The sequence below is a fragment of the Cricetulus griseus genome, chromosome 4, assembly GCF_003668045.3.
Source record: "Cricetulus griseus strain 17A/GY chromosome 4, alternate assembly CriGri-PICRH-1.0, whole genome shotgun sequence".
Taxonomy (NCBI): Eukaryota; Metazoa; Chordata; class Mammalia; order Rodentia; family Cricetidae; genus Cricetulus; species Cricetulus griseus.
In genome coordinates, this window is record NC_048597.1 from 3,416,249 (window position 1) to 3,432,740 (window position 16,492).

The following is a 16,492-nucleotide window of genomic DNA, read 5'->3' on the forward strand; positions in this document are numbered from 1 at the left end:
TTACAGCCTGCAGGGCCACATGCAAACAAGGACAGCTATAAATACAGTCAGAACAAAATTATAAAGTTACCAACACATTTTTTTCCTCAACACATTTTTTAAAACTCTATTTCTTGTTGCAATGTCAAAAAAGTAGAACACATCTGTAAGCATTCCAGCATTCAGAGAAGAGTAGACTCTAAAACCAAATACCATTCTAAGCAAGCATCCCAGGAACTCGAAGAAGGCATTCCAGCCATGTGATCCCAGGGAGTCACACCCAAACCTTGTGTGCAGCTTTGGGAAGCAGTCAGTATTCACCCACTCTCCACCCAGACCTAAGCACCACTGGCAAAATCGTTCTCACTTCTGACTTTCTAATAAGACATCACACTGCAACACTAACACGTCCTTTGTAACCTCCCGAGACACATCCCACCTTCTGTCACTATACACAGTAGTACTTGGTGTGATCTGAAGATGGCCTGGAGCCTTTTACTATTACAGACAGCATTCTAAGATAGCTGTACTGCCGTTTACAAAACTATACATAACAACGGAGTCACAATGATGCCCTTCCCTTGACTTTATACTTCTGAAATCGACCTATCCTGATACGATGAAACTTTACTTTTATGTACACAGAATAGACTCCTAGCAATGGCCAAGTATAGCCTTTTCCCACTAAAATATAAATAGAATTTTCTCTTCTTTTTTGGAGACCAGGTCTTGGTCCACAGAGTTCTCAAACTTATGCCTCTCTGGGTTTTTGTCCCCAGTACTGAGATTATAGGCATGAATCACAACCCCCTGCCAAACTTTCCTCTGAATCAAATCACCCACCAGTTCACACTGCATTCAGAAGTGGGAAGGAAGAGGGTGGCAAGTCTGAAGCCAAACTAGCAGAGACCAAGACCCTGTCTAGTGCCTGACCCCAAAACACTAGGTGATACTTAGCCGTTCCAATTGTTCAAGAAAGAAATGAGACAAATAGGAAAACAATTTTTAAATATCTTCCACAATTAATGTCATATTTCAGTTGTTTATCTGTTAAAAGCTTACCTCGGGTCTTCCTATTCCAAGAAGAGAAATAGCAAGTCCATAGACTACTAATACATAATTAATCATGGCCAGGTTCAATTGCTGTCAATAAAAACGCATTGGTTAGTAACCCGAACATAATCCTGTCCACTCTACATTAGAGTAACTTTCTAGTTACAACAGGAACATGACATCATACTGACAGAAGAAATAAATCAGAAATACATTTTGCAAAAGCAGCTGTTCCACAGTGTATGGCTATTTGTCAGACGGACTCAGTGTCTCCGCACATCATGAGTTCACAATGGATTGGAAAAGCTTGCATTCTTTTGCATGTAACGGGGCCTAGAGACAGACTGAGGTGTCGCCCTAACACCTTGTTTAAGAATAAAAGGAATCCATATCCGGGGCTTCTAGTAGACCTGAACAATGGTAAGGAGGGAGCACTCACATGGCCCACACTAGCTGGGAACACGACCTGCTACCACACCGGGAACAGTCCCGACGTCACAGGTCTATCTAGGGTACATTATAGGAGGAGGAATTCCCTGACCTCACAGATCTATCTAGAGTACATTATAGGAGGAATTCCCTGATCTCACAGGTATATCTAGGGGACATTATAGGAGGAGGAATTCCCTGACCTCACAGGTCTATCTAGGGTACATTATAGGAGGAGGAATTCCCTGACCTCACAGGTCTATCTAGGGGACATTATAGGAGGAGGAATTCCCTGACCTCACAGGTCCATCTCGAGTACATTATAGGAGGAGTCCTGACCTCACAGGTCTATCTAGGATACATTATAGGAGGAGGAATTCCCTGACCTCACAGGTCTATCTAGATTACATTATAGGAAGGAGTCCTGACCTCACAGGTCTATCTAGAGTATATTACAGGAGGAGGAATTCCCTGATCTCATAGGTCTATCTAGGGGACATTATAGGAGGAGGAATTCCCTGACCTCACAGGTCTATCTAGGGTACATTATAGGAGGAGGAATTCCCTGACCTCACAGGTCTATCTAGGGGACATTATAGGAGGAGGAATTCCCTGACCTCACAGGTCCATCTCGAGTACATTATAGGAGGAGTCCTGACCTCACAGGTCTATCTAGGATACATTATAGGAGGAGGAATTCCCTGACCTCACAGGTCTATCTAGATTACATTATAGGAAGGAGTCCTGACCTCACAGGTCTATCTAGAGTATATTACAGGAGGAGGAATTCCCTGATCTCATAGGTCTATCTAGGATACATTATAGGAGGAGGAATTCCCTGACCTCACAGGTCTATCTAGATTACATTATAGGAAGGAGTCCTGACCTCACAGGTCTATCTAGAGTATATTACAGGAGGAGGAATTCCCTGATCTCATAGGTCTATCTAGGATACATTATAGGAGGAGGAATTCCCTGACCTCACAGGTCTATCTAGATTACATTATAGGAAGGAGTCCTGACCTCACAGGTCTATCTAGGACATTATAGGAGGAGGAATTCCCTGACCTCACAGGTCTATCTAGATTACATTATAGGAAGGAGTCCTGACCTCACAGGTCTATCTAGAGTATATTACAGGAGGAGGAATTCCCTGATCTCATAGGTCTATCTAGGATACATTATAGGAGGAGGAATTCCCTGACCTCACAGGTCTATCTAGATTACATTATAGGAAGGAGTCCTGACCTCACAGGTCTATCTAGAGTATATTACAGGAGGAGGAATTCCCTGATCTCATAGGTCTATCTAGGATACATTATAGGAGGAGGAATTCCCTGACCTCACAGGTCTATCTAGGATACATTATAGGAGGAGGAATTCCCTGACCTCACAGGTCTATCTAGGGGACATTATAGGAGGAGGTCCTGACCTCACAGGTCCAGAGTACATTATAGGAGGAGTCCTGACCTCACAGGTCTATCTAGGATACATTATAGGAGGAGGAATTCCCTGACCTCACAGGTCTATCTAGATTACATTATAGGAAGGAGTCCTGACCTCACAGGTCTATCTAGAGTATATTACAGGAGGAGGAATTCCCTGATCTCATAGGTCTATCTAGGATACATTATAGGAGGAGGAATTCCCTGACCTCACAGGTCTATCTAGATTACATTATAGGAAGGAGTCCTGACCTCACAGGTCTATCTAGGGGACATTATAGGAGGAGGAATTCCCTGACCTCATTCGTCTTGGGTATGTTACAGAAGCTAAAGCCAGGTCCTCTTCTAAGCCCATCTGAGCTGCATCACTATAGCTAATGCAGCTGCAGTTCCATCAAACTTACCCTTATTTTCTGAGGATCTAAACCATTTAGTAACTCTGTAAAGGCCTGAGCCGCGCTTCGGCAACGCTGCTCTAACAAGGCTGTGTAGCCATCCTGAATTAAGCTTCTCAACATTTTCATGATGTTAGCAAAATCCTGGAAAAAAAAAAAATCAGTAGTCCCAATCTATCACTTGCTGGTTTAAAATTTAAGACAGTAAGTTGATCGGTAATAAGAAAAATTTTCAATGGATTAATTACATTATTTATTTTGTGTGGGTGAGAGCACCTGCCAATATACCACATGGAAGTCAGAGGACAATCTGCAGGAGCCAGTTCTCTATCCACTGAGCTATCCCACTGGTGTGATCAGTGACATTTTATAAATGATAGGCAAACCTAGCCTGCTCCTTATTAAGAAATCCCTTTCTCAGCAATACACTTTTAAAAGGCTCCGTGTCAACACATTCAACCCGTGTCATTGTCCAAGAAAGAGTGGCTCATTTTAGCAGATCTTATTTATTTTTCCAGATCCAGCACAGTATTTTGAGGTTTTTAACAATTTCCACAGGTGAGTTTTGTAGCTGGGACTAAAAAAATTAGGGCACACTAGAACAGGCAATCTATGTACTGATCACTCTTAGATTTTTACCAACTGTCAGCCTGCCCGGAAACAAAACCTTAATTGTAATCAAACGGTAGCTATTTCAAGTTTTAGCTCCAGCCATGTTCAACATTTACTTAAATATGCATATCAGTAAGGTAAACTCATGGAAAGACAAAGAAAAAACTAACATTAGAGGTATCAGTAAAAAACTTTTATGCCTTTTAATCTGATGATATATGTATATAACTTATCAATGAAATGCATGTTATAACTGCATGGAAATGGGTATAAGTTACAAAGTTCCACAGAGTGGAGGGGTAAGACCACAGTAAGCCACACATGTATAAACCAGTCAGTGGCAGAGAAAAGACAAATTCCTAGTGTGCAATGTCACAAAGATCCCACTGGGGACGGCTGGGTGACACAAGAGCAAAAGCTGCATGATGATTTCTACCAGAAAAACTAAGTATGAGAGAATCTCCTCTCAAAACACACAAGGAAAAGAGTGGTCTTGGTATAAACTTGGTGTTTGTTAGAGTATTTAAGACGCCATGTAAAACTGTATTTACTTTTAAGATATGAACTTAACAGTATGGAATACGATGTTCTCCCAAAATATCCGTTACTGACTTTATAGGAATTGACCCAATTTTAACTGCTTTGTTACTTGAGAAAACAGATCAACAGAGCAAGACAGTTTTATTCCAAATGAGTGTCCTCGATATACCCCACCTTGGGTTCCCCTGGACTGGACACCCCCAATGAACAGGCTGAACCTCTTACCACAAATCCAGTTTTCTCACCATAGGAAAGGGCTCTAATATAAGCAAGTCTGCTTCAAGTCCTCCATGTTTTCTAGACTTAGTAAAATCAATTAACACATAACTAAAATCTGTTAGACGTTCTAAACAATTAGAAATCTGTTGCAGTCATGTAAGATTTGTTATGCAGATCTAAAATAACAGAATTTTTAACTGACCCTCATATTTATAAAAATTATCCTCAGCCATGTCAATATGCCATTTTCATCACTATGTAACATAACAAAGTTTACTTTGTTTATATATGACATTTATCAGACTCATGTTACATCATTCAAAAGAAAAGCTGGCATTAATGATTTTACAAGGCAAAATGGGACAGCAAGCAATTAAATCTCACTAAATACTTAACTATTTGAAGCTAGCATTATTATTAAATCTCAGGGAAACAATAAATAAATAAATAAATAAATAAATAAATAAGAAAATAAAAAGAAGTTAGGCCTTCTCCATTACCTGGTGTGCAGCTCTGGAAGATTTTGAAAACTGTTTCTCCAAAATGTTTTTCAAATCTACTGGTAAAGTCACTTGTGCATTGGAACTGAAGGAGGAAAAGCAGCACACACTGTAAAACAGTGCCAAACAAAGCGGTTCTACTTACATACAGAAAAAGTGTGTTGCGTAAGAAGAAAGTATGTTTACGACACTTACTTCAAATACTGAGTAAACAGATAATGACCGAGGTTGGTGAACAGAAATGCTACCAACATGCTGACTCCGCCCCGAATTATAACTGTAAAACCAATGTGGTCGCCATTAAAATCCCTATAAAATTAGAGAAAAAACAAACCTGGGCTTTTCTGATTCATTGTTTCGTGATTTTTGTTTTCCTTTATGTTTTGGAGGCTGACCTGCAAACATAAAAGTATTTGTTCCTGAAACCTGTACATAAGACCTCCAAGACTAGGAGTAAAAAATAAAAGTGCATGTTAACTGGACTGCAAAGAAACAAAACAAAACAAAAACCAAAAACAAAAACAAAAAATAAGTAAACTTGAAAAAGAAAGTCAAAGAAGCAACTGTGTCTGTGAATGCAACTTCAAATAACTCAAGACAAGCTTGTGATGGTGCTGGGCTATTAGAATACATTAAAGTTGTGACAGTTGTCTGGGCCTGGGCAGACAGACCCGGGCAATAGTTCCTGCTCTCAGGGAGTTTACAAGTAGACTGGAAGAAACACAAGTCACCTTAGTAACAAACCATTACTCCCCCCACCCCTCAAAAGAAGACACTAAGTTGCCATTGATACATTGATTCCATAGTCAGTAATTTCTCTCTAATTCACAGAAAAGAGGATAATCACTTTAGCTGGAGTATTCTGGAAAAGCTGTTTGGTTTTGAATAATAAGCAGGATATGGAGAAACTACTCAACCCAGGAGTGGCACTCATTTCAGAAACACTATGTAATATATTTTCCAAAGGGCTCCTTGAGGGTGGAAGGGCAAAAATGGGTACAAAGGCAGACACAGGGGACAAGTTACAGACCTTCACTGCAGACCGCCCAGTCTCTTTAGGAGTCCCTCACAGCGGTGTCACAGTTAGCGTGGTAAGGGGGACAGGGTGTGTGTGACAGAAGGCTGGGGAGACAGGGACAGACAGGGCAGACACACAGAACAGAGCTCTGATGTCCTCAAACACAAACGCTTCAGGAAAGCCCAGTTCTGGTCTGACTTTTTAAATGCGCAGATTTGCTTTGATTTTATGTGGATGGTGTTCTGCCTGTAATTGCACAGCAAGTGCCTGCGGCCAGTGGCAGTCAGAAGAGTGGTTGCAGCTCCCAGAGGTGGAGTTAGCCAATGGTCTCCACCTCCACGGGGTGCTGGGAACTTGATTTCAGCTGTGTGGGCATGAACAAAGCTATGAAACTAATTCTGGGGCCTCGAGTTCTTTTTTTGAACATAAACGCTGGTGGATGGACAGGATGAAAATTATTTACATGTGCTACCTGATAATAACGTCTTAAAAACTTTTGAAGTATTATCCTCACATGCTATTAGGTTACATTCGGTAACAAAACAGCCTGAATTTCCAACAGTCTGAGTTGAACATGTTAACCACATGGAAACTCCTGGCACTAAGTGGTCAAATATGTGGGAATGCAGAGAAGACACAACTGAGGGCAGAAAAGACAGAAATGGCAAACCACTGAAAAGGAAAACCAACAAGCAAGGGAAAGGGAAGAGAGTGACGCGGTGTCACTACCGCAAGGCCAACATTCTCGTCTCTACAACCCCGGAAGGACCACTAGGAATGAAAGCATTAGGTAAGTAACTGTTGTCTGAAACAGCCTTCAACCAAGAAAATCTGTATTGCCTCAGACCCAGCTATAAAAGCCAGAGATGTATACAAACCCACTGTGGGAAGATTTGCACCCAAATACAATACAGGAGGAGATCCCCAAGTACATGGCGCATGCATAGGCACATCTCATCCAAAGAAAAGCACACGCAGTTACAGCACGCAGCCAAACTAAGCCATGTTCTCCAAACATGAAAATGCCCAGCTCTGTGCGAGTCGAGTGTTGAAAACTTCATGTTAGAATGTAGAACCCTCAAGGGAGTGACCAGATCACAGGGACTTTACATCGTTCTACAAGGCCCTGGATAGACGCCTCACCCTTCCAGCAAGTGTGCAGACAAGAACACAGCCACCTATGAACCATGAGAAAAGCTTCATTAGACACTGACTCTCAACCCACAGAAATAAACTACCCAAGTTTGTGGAATTTTTGTTGTATTATTCCAAATGGAAAAACATCTTTTCTCAACAGGGTAAACTCATCCCTAAACAGGGTCAAAAATTAGACGTTCTGCTCCAAGGACAACAGTACTTTTTATATAGAAAAGTCAGATCCAAGCTGGGTGGCGGTGGTGTACCCTTTAATTCCAGCACTCAGGAGGCAGAGGCAGGCCATCTCTCTGAGTTCCAGAACAGACTGGTGTACACAGAAAGGTCTAGGGCAGCCTGGGCTATAAAGAAACCCCATCTGTCTTGAAAAAAAAAAAAGACAGATGCAACCCCGGTATGGTGCACTCCTGTAATCCTAGCATGTAAAAGGGTGGCGCCAACCTTGGCTACAGACTGAGACCCTGTCTCAAAAATTAAAAGCAATTCCTGTGGTGTTAAATTTTATAAGGGAGGCCAATTAAGGAACAAATACTCACAAAGGAGCCCTGTTGTTAGAGAAGAGTGAAGACTCTCAATAGTGAGAAACAATGGGGAGACAAGGAAGGGCAATGTTTTATCTTTATATTACTTTTATTGGATTTACAAAATTAAACTCATAAAAAATATGAAAAGCCAGAATTCATTTGAAATAAATATCCAAGGACCTCTTTCATTTGTTAGTGTGTTCGTGTCCCTGTGTGTGGAGGTCAGCATCCAATTCCGGGTGTCTTCCTCAATCATGCGCCAGCATTTCCCAAGCCAGGGTCTTTCCCTGAACCTGGGCCTTACAGATGCAGCTCACCTGGCTAGGCAGGGATCTGAAGAATCTTCCTGTCTCCACCTCCCAGGGGTACCACACCATAGGCATGAGCTACTACTCCTTGCTCTTAGACAGACGTTGGGGGTCAAACTCAGGTCCCTATGCGGATGCAACAATCACCTTACCAACTGTGATAGCTGACCTCGGTTGTCAGTCTGACTGGATCTGGAATCAACTGACAGACAAGGTATCTGGTCTACCTGTAACAGCATTCTTGATCAGTGAGAAGACCCACCATAAATGTGGGTAGCACCTTCCGGAGGCAGCCAGAAAAAAGGACATCTGTTTGCCTTCAAGTCACACGGTAACATCATGTACCGTGTTGCTGCCACCACTGCTGCTAATGCTAGTATTGTTCACCAACATTAGGGTGAAGCTTCTTCAGCAATCCAAGGTCCACGGAAGACCAGTGGCTTCCAGGAATCCTCAGGCCTTCAGCTGCAGGCTGGGAGTGCTGAGGAACTGCCTTGTGGACTGAACGGCTACTGTGTTCTTAGCGTCTCCAGCATGAAGACAGACACTGGAATATCTGGACCATATCATGTAGCTCAGTGTAACTGTAAATCCCATTCCCATTGCAGAGACTCATTTCACTCCGTTCTGCTCCTCTAGGGAACTCTGAATGCCAACCTCAGTGTTCTCTTGTCTTTCATAGATCATTTCATGTGTATGAGTGTCCTTTCTGCACCTATGTATGCGTGCCATCTGAGTACTACCTGACCAAGGTCAGAAAAAGGTGCCTGAACCCCTGGAACTGGGGTTACTGATGGGTGTCAGGGGTCACATCCGAGCCCCCTACACAAGCCACTGGAGCTCATGACTGCCGAGTCCTCTCTCGCCTCAGTGCTTTCTGGAAACAACTGCTGCAGTTTAGTCTCACCAAGGTCCCAGGTGGCAGGACGGGAATGCTGTGAAGGCTTTACGGAAGTGGGACCCACGGACAGGCCTTTATGTCACCGTGGGTAATCTCGAGACGCTATGGGGCGTCAGACTCTTCCTTTCTCTCACGGTTTCCTGGTCTCTCTGGTCATCGCCATCCACAGCCCTCAGCAGAACTGAGCCAACATAAGCAGCACACTTTGTGACCCCTCAGAATCCTGAGCCAAACAGACCTTTCTTATCTCCCAGCTAGCCTGCATCAGGTACTTGTTTCACTACAGTGATGAGAAGGTAAATGAACCATTATTATGCCTTTCAGTATTAAATGGTACTCAAAGTATTATCACGCAAAAGAACAAGAGCACAACCCAGTGAAGCAAGCTTGCACAAACTTTCAGGCATAGAGGTTTGGGTGGCAACATGAGTCAAAGACTACTCACTTGGAGGTGGCAGAAATTCAGGATGACAGTCACAATCATCTCCCTTCAAAGCCTCATCTGCCACCTGCCCATGAAAACAAAGCTAGTGAGATTTTAAAAGCAATACAGCCAAAGTGTCAGCAATCATAAGAAACAGAATTTAAACTAGAGTATGATAGGATTCACTCAAGCACCTAAAATATACAGCTGGTTATGATACCTAAATATATAAACAAGCAAACACCATGGTAACTAAAAAAATGAGAAATCAAGATAAATGACAATTCTTGAATGACAAGATACTTAGTGTGATGCCTGACATATAAATTGTTGAACAATGCCTGTTTACTTCTCCCTCTGAGTGAAATTTTCTGGGCATTTTCTCTATTATCCACTAAATGACTATATGGGATTTGGAAAAAGTCCCTTCTCTGCTTATCATCCACCCAGCCCCCCACCCCCACCCCGCCACCTTTATTCCCTTCCTCAAATCTGGAAGCAAAATATAAATATGAACTCAGCTTTTTGTATACTATGGGTCTGAGACGATGTCAGATACATCCAAAACATCTGATGACAGTCAGGCTAGAGGCCATGTGGTATCAGAAAAACGGGAAAAAAAATTAGACTAAGACACTTGCTGAACACAGCACTGAGTTAAAGGCTGGGATCATGGATGCCAAGGGCAACAGAAATGACAGATACACCTTGGGCAAAGCTGCCCCTAGGAATCTAAACAAACACCAGGTAGTGGGGTTGGCAGAACAGCAAGTAACCAAATACAATGCACACAAGAGAAAAGGAAAGAACAGAAAAAACCTACATCACTGTGAAGACAGAGCAGTGGAGACTCAGCTACTAGACTCTACTGTCACCATTCCCAAGAGATGGTTGAGAGAGAGAAATGGAGGACATACAGACAAAGCTAAGTGGAAAAACAGTATTTGGAAAACGACTTTTAAGACACACAACTGTGATTTCAAGGTAAGTCATCTTTATGCAGCTGTATGAGACGGCCAGGCTGCCTGATGTGGGAGAATCGCTTTCTTGGCCCCGAAACCTCTACCACCGAAGAGCCCTGTGAAGGCGAGGCTGTGCACACCCGAAATAATCACAGGCTTTAGCAGAGCTTACCTTTAGATTCTGATTGCCACCGTTTGCCATTTTGTACTTAGTTTTTCTGAAACCTCTTTCTGTTTCCACAAAGTTAAGTAATGTTCTAAAAGCAGGTGCTGATGAATTTCTAGGAATGTAAGCCCTGGGGGTGACAGACAACAGGGAACCATCATGTCATTCCTACAATGATGCACAACTCAAGTGTTTCTTAAAACAAGCTGCAGGAGCATTGCAGCCCTTTGTCTCGGAAGCCCAGTGCGGCATTCTCAAAAGACTCCACTGCTAAGACTGGCTCTATACATCAACAGTACTTCCAATCTGAAACTGAGCCAAAACTTAACAGTGGTTTAAGACGAGTGGCTCTGGTTCTAACAGGAAAGAACTAAATCTTCCTGTCTTAACAGCTTTGATATCTGTGCATCTAAACAAGCCTTAGAAAAAGCTGATCTATTTCAAGTTTATCATATTTCTTAGTGTTTTTAAATTTCCATACGGTGTATTTGACCATATTCTTTCCTCTCCTCAATCTACCTTAACAGCCAATGATCAAATGTAGAACCCTGGCTACTATTTCTTTACTTATAACCATGCTCGGTCTATCTGCAGCCCTCGAAAGACACTGGGAAGTGACAGGCACAAACTCCATCCCAGGGCTACTTAGCCAGGACCCGTCTTGCCACACAGGTCCCCATTCAAGTCAGACAACTTTTAAAATTTCATTTTATTCTTTTCCCACACTGTATTCTAAAACCCCAGAAAAACAACCGAATAGTGAGCCCCCAAGTCACCAGTTTTAGGACAGGAATACAAATTTGCTTGCACATATGTGTATGCGTGTACAAGCTGCCCGCCCCCCCCCACACACACACACCAAACACACAAAGTAAGCCTTTCTCCATCCCTAATGAAAAGCTGCCACTATGGGGCTGAGTACACAGCTCAGTGGTAGTGTACTGCCTAGCACGTATAAGACCATAGGTTTGACTCCCAGCACCACACATAAAACTTACTACAGTGACTCTTAAAATTCATGGGGGAAAGCCTTTCACGTAGCAGCCATTGACCTGACGTTGACTCACCTGCTTTCATAAAAAGCTTTCAGTGGGTTCTTATTTGATGTCCGACCTATAAAAGCCAACCACACACAATAATCAATGGACTGGCAGCATAGACTTTAAAAATACTTTCATATTTCTTTTAAGCTGATAGTTGAAAACATTAAAGTTTGAAAGCTGAAAAATAAATCCTAGCACTTTTACAGTTCTAGATGCTTTTAACTTCAAGGTGTCAGCAAACTGCATGATCGTGTGAGACACCCCGTTATATATGATCACCAGTAAGATGCCAGCAACACACAAACATGGACCAGGGAGCACCTGTCTTCAAGGAGCTCACAATCTTAGAATTGCATTATGCTGGATGATGAGAGCTGCTGGAAAACAGAACTGCTCAGCTCAGCTGTACAGAGACTAAATACCAAAGGGAAAAACAACAACAGAAGAAAGACTTGCATGCTGGTAAGAATCAGAGAAAGTAAGGAAAGAAAGCAAGGGCAGACATGAGTAACGGTGAGTGAGACTCGAAATTCCTAATCTGCACAGCTAATTTCTTACACAGACAGAAGGATGATAAATAGATGATAGCCAGTGAGGATGGATGGATGGACAGACAGATAGTGAGGATAGATGGATGGATAGATCACAGATAGATAGATAGATGAGGGTGCATATCTAGATGGATGGATGGATGGATAGTGAAGATAGAAGATAGATAGTGAAGATGGATGGATGGACGGACGGACGAACAGACAACGGTATGTGTTCAGCATGCCACATAATTAGCTGCAAAGTTGGTGCAAAAGCATCAAGCAATAGTAAAGAGCCTTTTCTTAGGAAATTAATTAAAAAGCAAATTTCATTTAAAAACTTATCAGACAGTGCAGGAAGGGGTATTTTTCTACAGAACAAATAAAAACTTGATTACTGTCTTTCAAATAAACAAATCACTTTCAGTTACCTAGCTGAGCATAGCACTACCATAACTAGGCGGGCAGAAACAAAGTGCTCAAGAGACTTCACCAAGGTAGCATAGCACAGTACAAACCATCTGAGAATTGGCATGGTCCTCCATTAATCCAAGAAATCCACTTTCAAAAGTTTTAAAGGGAATTCGACTGTAACCAAAAGAATCTTAGGTGAAATACCTTGCAGGTCTTCTATTTGTTTTTGTAACTTTACATGCTGCTGAATTAGATCCTTGATTCCCTCAGGGTCATTTTTACAGAGTTTTTGAGCTTTTATGTTTGCTTGCAGGGCCCAGTCATATTCCCCCAGCATACAAAGAGCATCACAATAACGATAATGACCCTGTTCCAAAAAGATAAATTTAATTTTTTCTCAAAAAATATGCTTAGGTTAAAGAAGATAGATAAGGAAAAATATTTTGGTTGAAATGGATTACTTTAGGCCTATCAATGAAAAAAAATTAAAATACTAATATCCCAGAAAATAAAATGGCTAATGAGCTAAGTAAAAAGTTATAAATAAGCAAATAATTTTCTAATAATTAACCTAAAACCAGTATTTTAAAGTTTTTGAACCCCCAGGAAATAATTTTAACTTTTGTTATAGTTTACTATTAAGGAATAAAACAATTATTTTAGCTAAATAAAGAAGTCATTGGTTATAAGTAAACAATTTTTTCAACGTATTTGAGTGTAATAAGTCTCTAAGTCATGACATCCCTACACTCTGGAAGTCAAAGGTTCCCGGAGCTGGAAGGACCCACCAGCATTAGCATGTATGCTATTTTGCCAACACTTCCGAGAGGACAGAGACAAAGAGAATTTCGGCTGGGCTACTTCTCAGCACTGCTTCTCCCTTGGGTCAGCTTTGTTTTATCTCTAAGCACAGTTTCCAGATGAAAGAGGGGTCTGAAAGTCACAGGGTTTATTTACTCCTAATTCCAATGTCAAGGATTTTAGTTGTTACAAAAGAAAATTCCCTTCTGGCTCCAAACATTAACTTTATACTCTAGAATGCTAATAGAACTAACGCTCTCTCTGAGCTACCCACACACCAAACTCCCATGTTAGCAACTAACCTACTAGAAGACGATTTAGCATCAAACAAGGCTGGAATCCGCAGCATGTCACTCAAACAAAGCAAAGAACCTGATTCATGACACCTGGTCCAGGATCTCCTTATTTACAATTTATCTTATAGAGAACACTCTTTTTAACAAGAATCCAAAGGAAAACAGAATCCAAAAATAAAAAAGCATCAATTTTCATTAACAGAAGTCAGTGGCGTGTGTGTGCAGATTCTCTGTTGTGTCCTTGGGACCTGTACGTGAGTTCTAAAGAAGTTTTAGCCAGACTGTCTAGTCTTAGATTGAAGACACCGATTCATATGGCACCTCATTAAACACTGTTTGTCCCTAAGGGTGGACGCTCTATTTCTTGACAGCTAAGATCCCTCAGATACACTACAAGGTAAAAGTCCTACCTCTAGACATCGATCAAGTTTAGACAAGCACTTTAAAGAATGAGACAGGCTGGCACAAGAAAAGGCAGGCCACAGGCTAACCCTCCAGGGAGTGCGACTCACCACTGCCCCCTACCTCCACTACTCTCACCAGCTGGTGGGTCCTTTTCCCAAGATCCTCTAAGACTCGGCGCAACTCATGATGACTGACAAGGGCTTCTCAGACGTTCTGCTGAAGTTGTTTGAATTAAGATTAGATTAAAATGATCTCTTTCTTGAAACCAGTTACTAAGGTTCTGTTCTGCCTTTGAGCCTCTGGTTATTTATGACATTAAGAAGACAGCCCCCAAGGTTTGTCGATCTCCCATGCCTTCAACTAGAGGCCATCATTTCTAACTCTTCTGTCACAGCAGAACGGACCGTCAATTCTAGTATTCTACCCTGACAATACAGTGGAGTGAAGGCATGGCTGTGATCCAGGACACTGTGATTAACCTACAGGAGGGCGAGCATCTACCCAATCAGGACCACCTTAGGGTCCCCTCAGATGAACTACACAGAAGTTTTGAAGGCTCTCACTACATGGTAAAAGCCTGTGAAATCAAGGAGCCTAGACACCAGTTTATACTTTCAGCTAAGATGGAATAACAAGAGAGAAAAAGGAGACCAATGGGCAGGGAATAACAGCAACTTGAGGTTGTAAGGCAGGAGCCTAGAGAGAGAATTACAGAATGTCTTCCTTGGCAGGTCATAGGTTAGGGAGCATTAAGTACTCGGGAAAGTTTTGACTCAGTGAGAGAAAAAAAAAAAAAAAAAAGCAAGTTTTAATAGTCCTAAAAAATTTTAAGAGATCTTTGGAAAACTAATATGATCATAGGTTTTAGTACTAAGAATTCAATCACTCACTTATTTTACAAATATTTATTAAATACTCACCAAATGAAAGTTTTGGTGATTAACAAAGATTCTACTTCAAGCAAGAGCGGCTCACTGTGAAAACGGTGAGAGACTGAGCTCCCTCACACAGCTGCAACACATAATGTGGGGCAAGTGTGCCCAAGTGTGTGTGCGTGTGTGTACACACAGGTCCACACATGCTATAGCACACCTGTGGAGACCAGCGGACTACCTTCAGGAGTCAGTTATACCCTTCAACGATATGAACTCAAGTCATCAGGCTTGCATGGCAAGTGTCTTTACCTGATGGTCCACTTCAGTTGCCCTAAAACCTTATTTAAAATAATTTTATGATTGAGGAAAACAGAGACTAATATAACATACACAGAGACTATGCTTTAGCAGGTTATATGTATTTCAGATTCTCTTTTATTTAATAGAACTACAGACATAGTTACAATCTCCCTGGTAACTTGATCATTTCCTTTCCCTTTCCTACCCAGAAGCAAAGACTATCAAGAGTTTCTGCTATGCTATGCTTGCTTTTATTCTTTTCACTTAATACTGCTTTTAAAATCCATAAATGTGGATAAGCCAGTCAACTTGCTTCCAACACAATTCTTACCTGACAATTGATTCACTAAGTCAGAAACGGTAAAAGCACCAACTCCTGTCACTACAGTCGGCTGTGGCTATGTGGTTCTTCACTCTAACCAGTCTACAGCTGAATCTTTAATTCAGTCTCAAGACAGTTGGGCTCTAGAGTGGATCACAGTACCTTTGCCTTAGAATGTTCCTTCACTAGACACACGTCTGTTTTTAAAAAGAATGATATGTGCTAAAGGGGAGAAAGGCAGGAAAGAGGAGTCTAGGGCATACCTAGAAGGTCAGGATGGCACTCTGTGTGACCGGGAAACAGCTGACTAAGGGGCCGAAAGAAGAATGACCAGCAATAAAATGGCTAATCAATGCTGAAGGAAAGCATCCAAGGCAGAGGAGAAACAAGGAAAGTGAAATGGGTCCTACACACTCGAGGAAACAGGAGGAGGCCAAAAGGTGAAGACAGTGACTCAGAGACAACAGACAGACTGAGGTGGCAAGGGCACCACTAGACAGCAGGGCAGCGAAGCTGTGGCCTTCTGCAGAGGTCAGCAATCTGGGCCACTCAGGAGAAAGCTGGGAAGTTCAAGGACAGCCAGGCCAACCTAACGAAATCGTCTCCAAAAGGAAGAGGCAAGCTGAGTGGGGACAGAGCTCAGTGGCAGGGTACTTGTCAGTGTGTGAGCCTCTAGGTTCAATCACCACTACCTCAATCAATCAATCAGTCAATCAGTGTAAAACCAAAACGGAAAATTAAAAATGCTTCAAAGACTTTGTACATTTTACCATGTGCAGATACGCAAAAAACTTTCTAGGGTGCATGCACATGAAATAAAAACTATTAGGGTACATACACGTAGATAAGTGATTTTCTAAGGTATGTGCATATAGA

General features: G+C 41.9%; 1 protein-coding gene across 10 annotated transcripts in view; it reads right to left on the minus strand.

Moving 5' to 3' along the window:
* Ttc3 (tetratricopeptide repeat domain 3) overlaps positions 1-16,492 on the minus strand; it is a 92,603-nt gene that overhangs the window by 46,993 nt on the left and 29,118 nt on the right. For 8 of the 10 annotated variants that reach the window (XM_035444276.1, XM_035444281.1, XM_035444279.1 and 5 more), the window contains 8 exons: positions 12,822-12,984; positions 11,698-11,743; positions 10,637-10,760; positions 9,524-9,587; positions 5,368-5,449; positions 5,173-5,257; positions 3,311-3,445; positions 1,042-1,122 (listed from right to left, as the gene is read on the minus strand). In XM_035444276.1, the coding sequence (XP_035300167.1) occupies positions 1,042-1,122; positions 3,311-3,445; positions 5,173-5,257; positions 5,368-5,449; positions 9,524-9,587; positions 10,637-10,760; positions 11,698-11,743; positions 12,822-12,984 (780 nt within the window). Of the gene's footprint in view, positions 1-1,041; positions 1,123-3,310; positions 3,446-5,172; positions 5,258-5,367; positions 5,450-5,506; positions 5,568-9,523; positions 9,588-10,636; positions 10,761-11,697; positions 11,744-12,821; positions 12,985-16,492 lie in introns of all 10 variants that reach the window. The other 2 variants (XM_035444280.1, XM_035444278.1) reach the window with 1 other exon arrangement.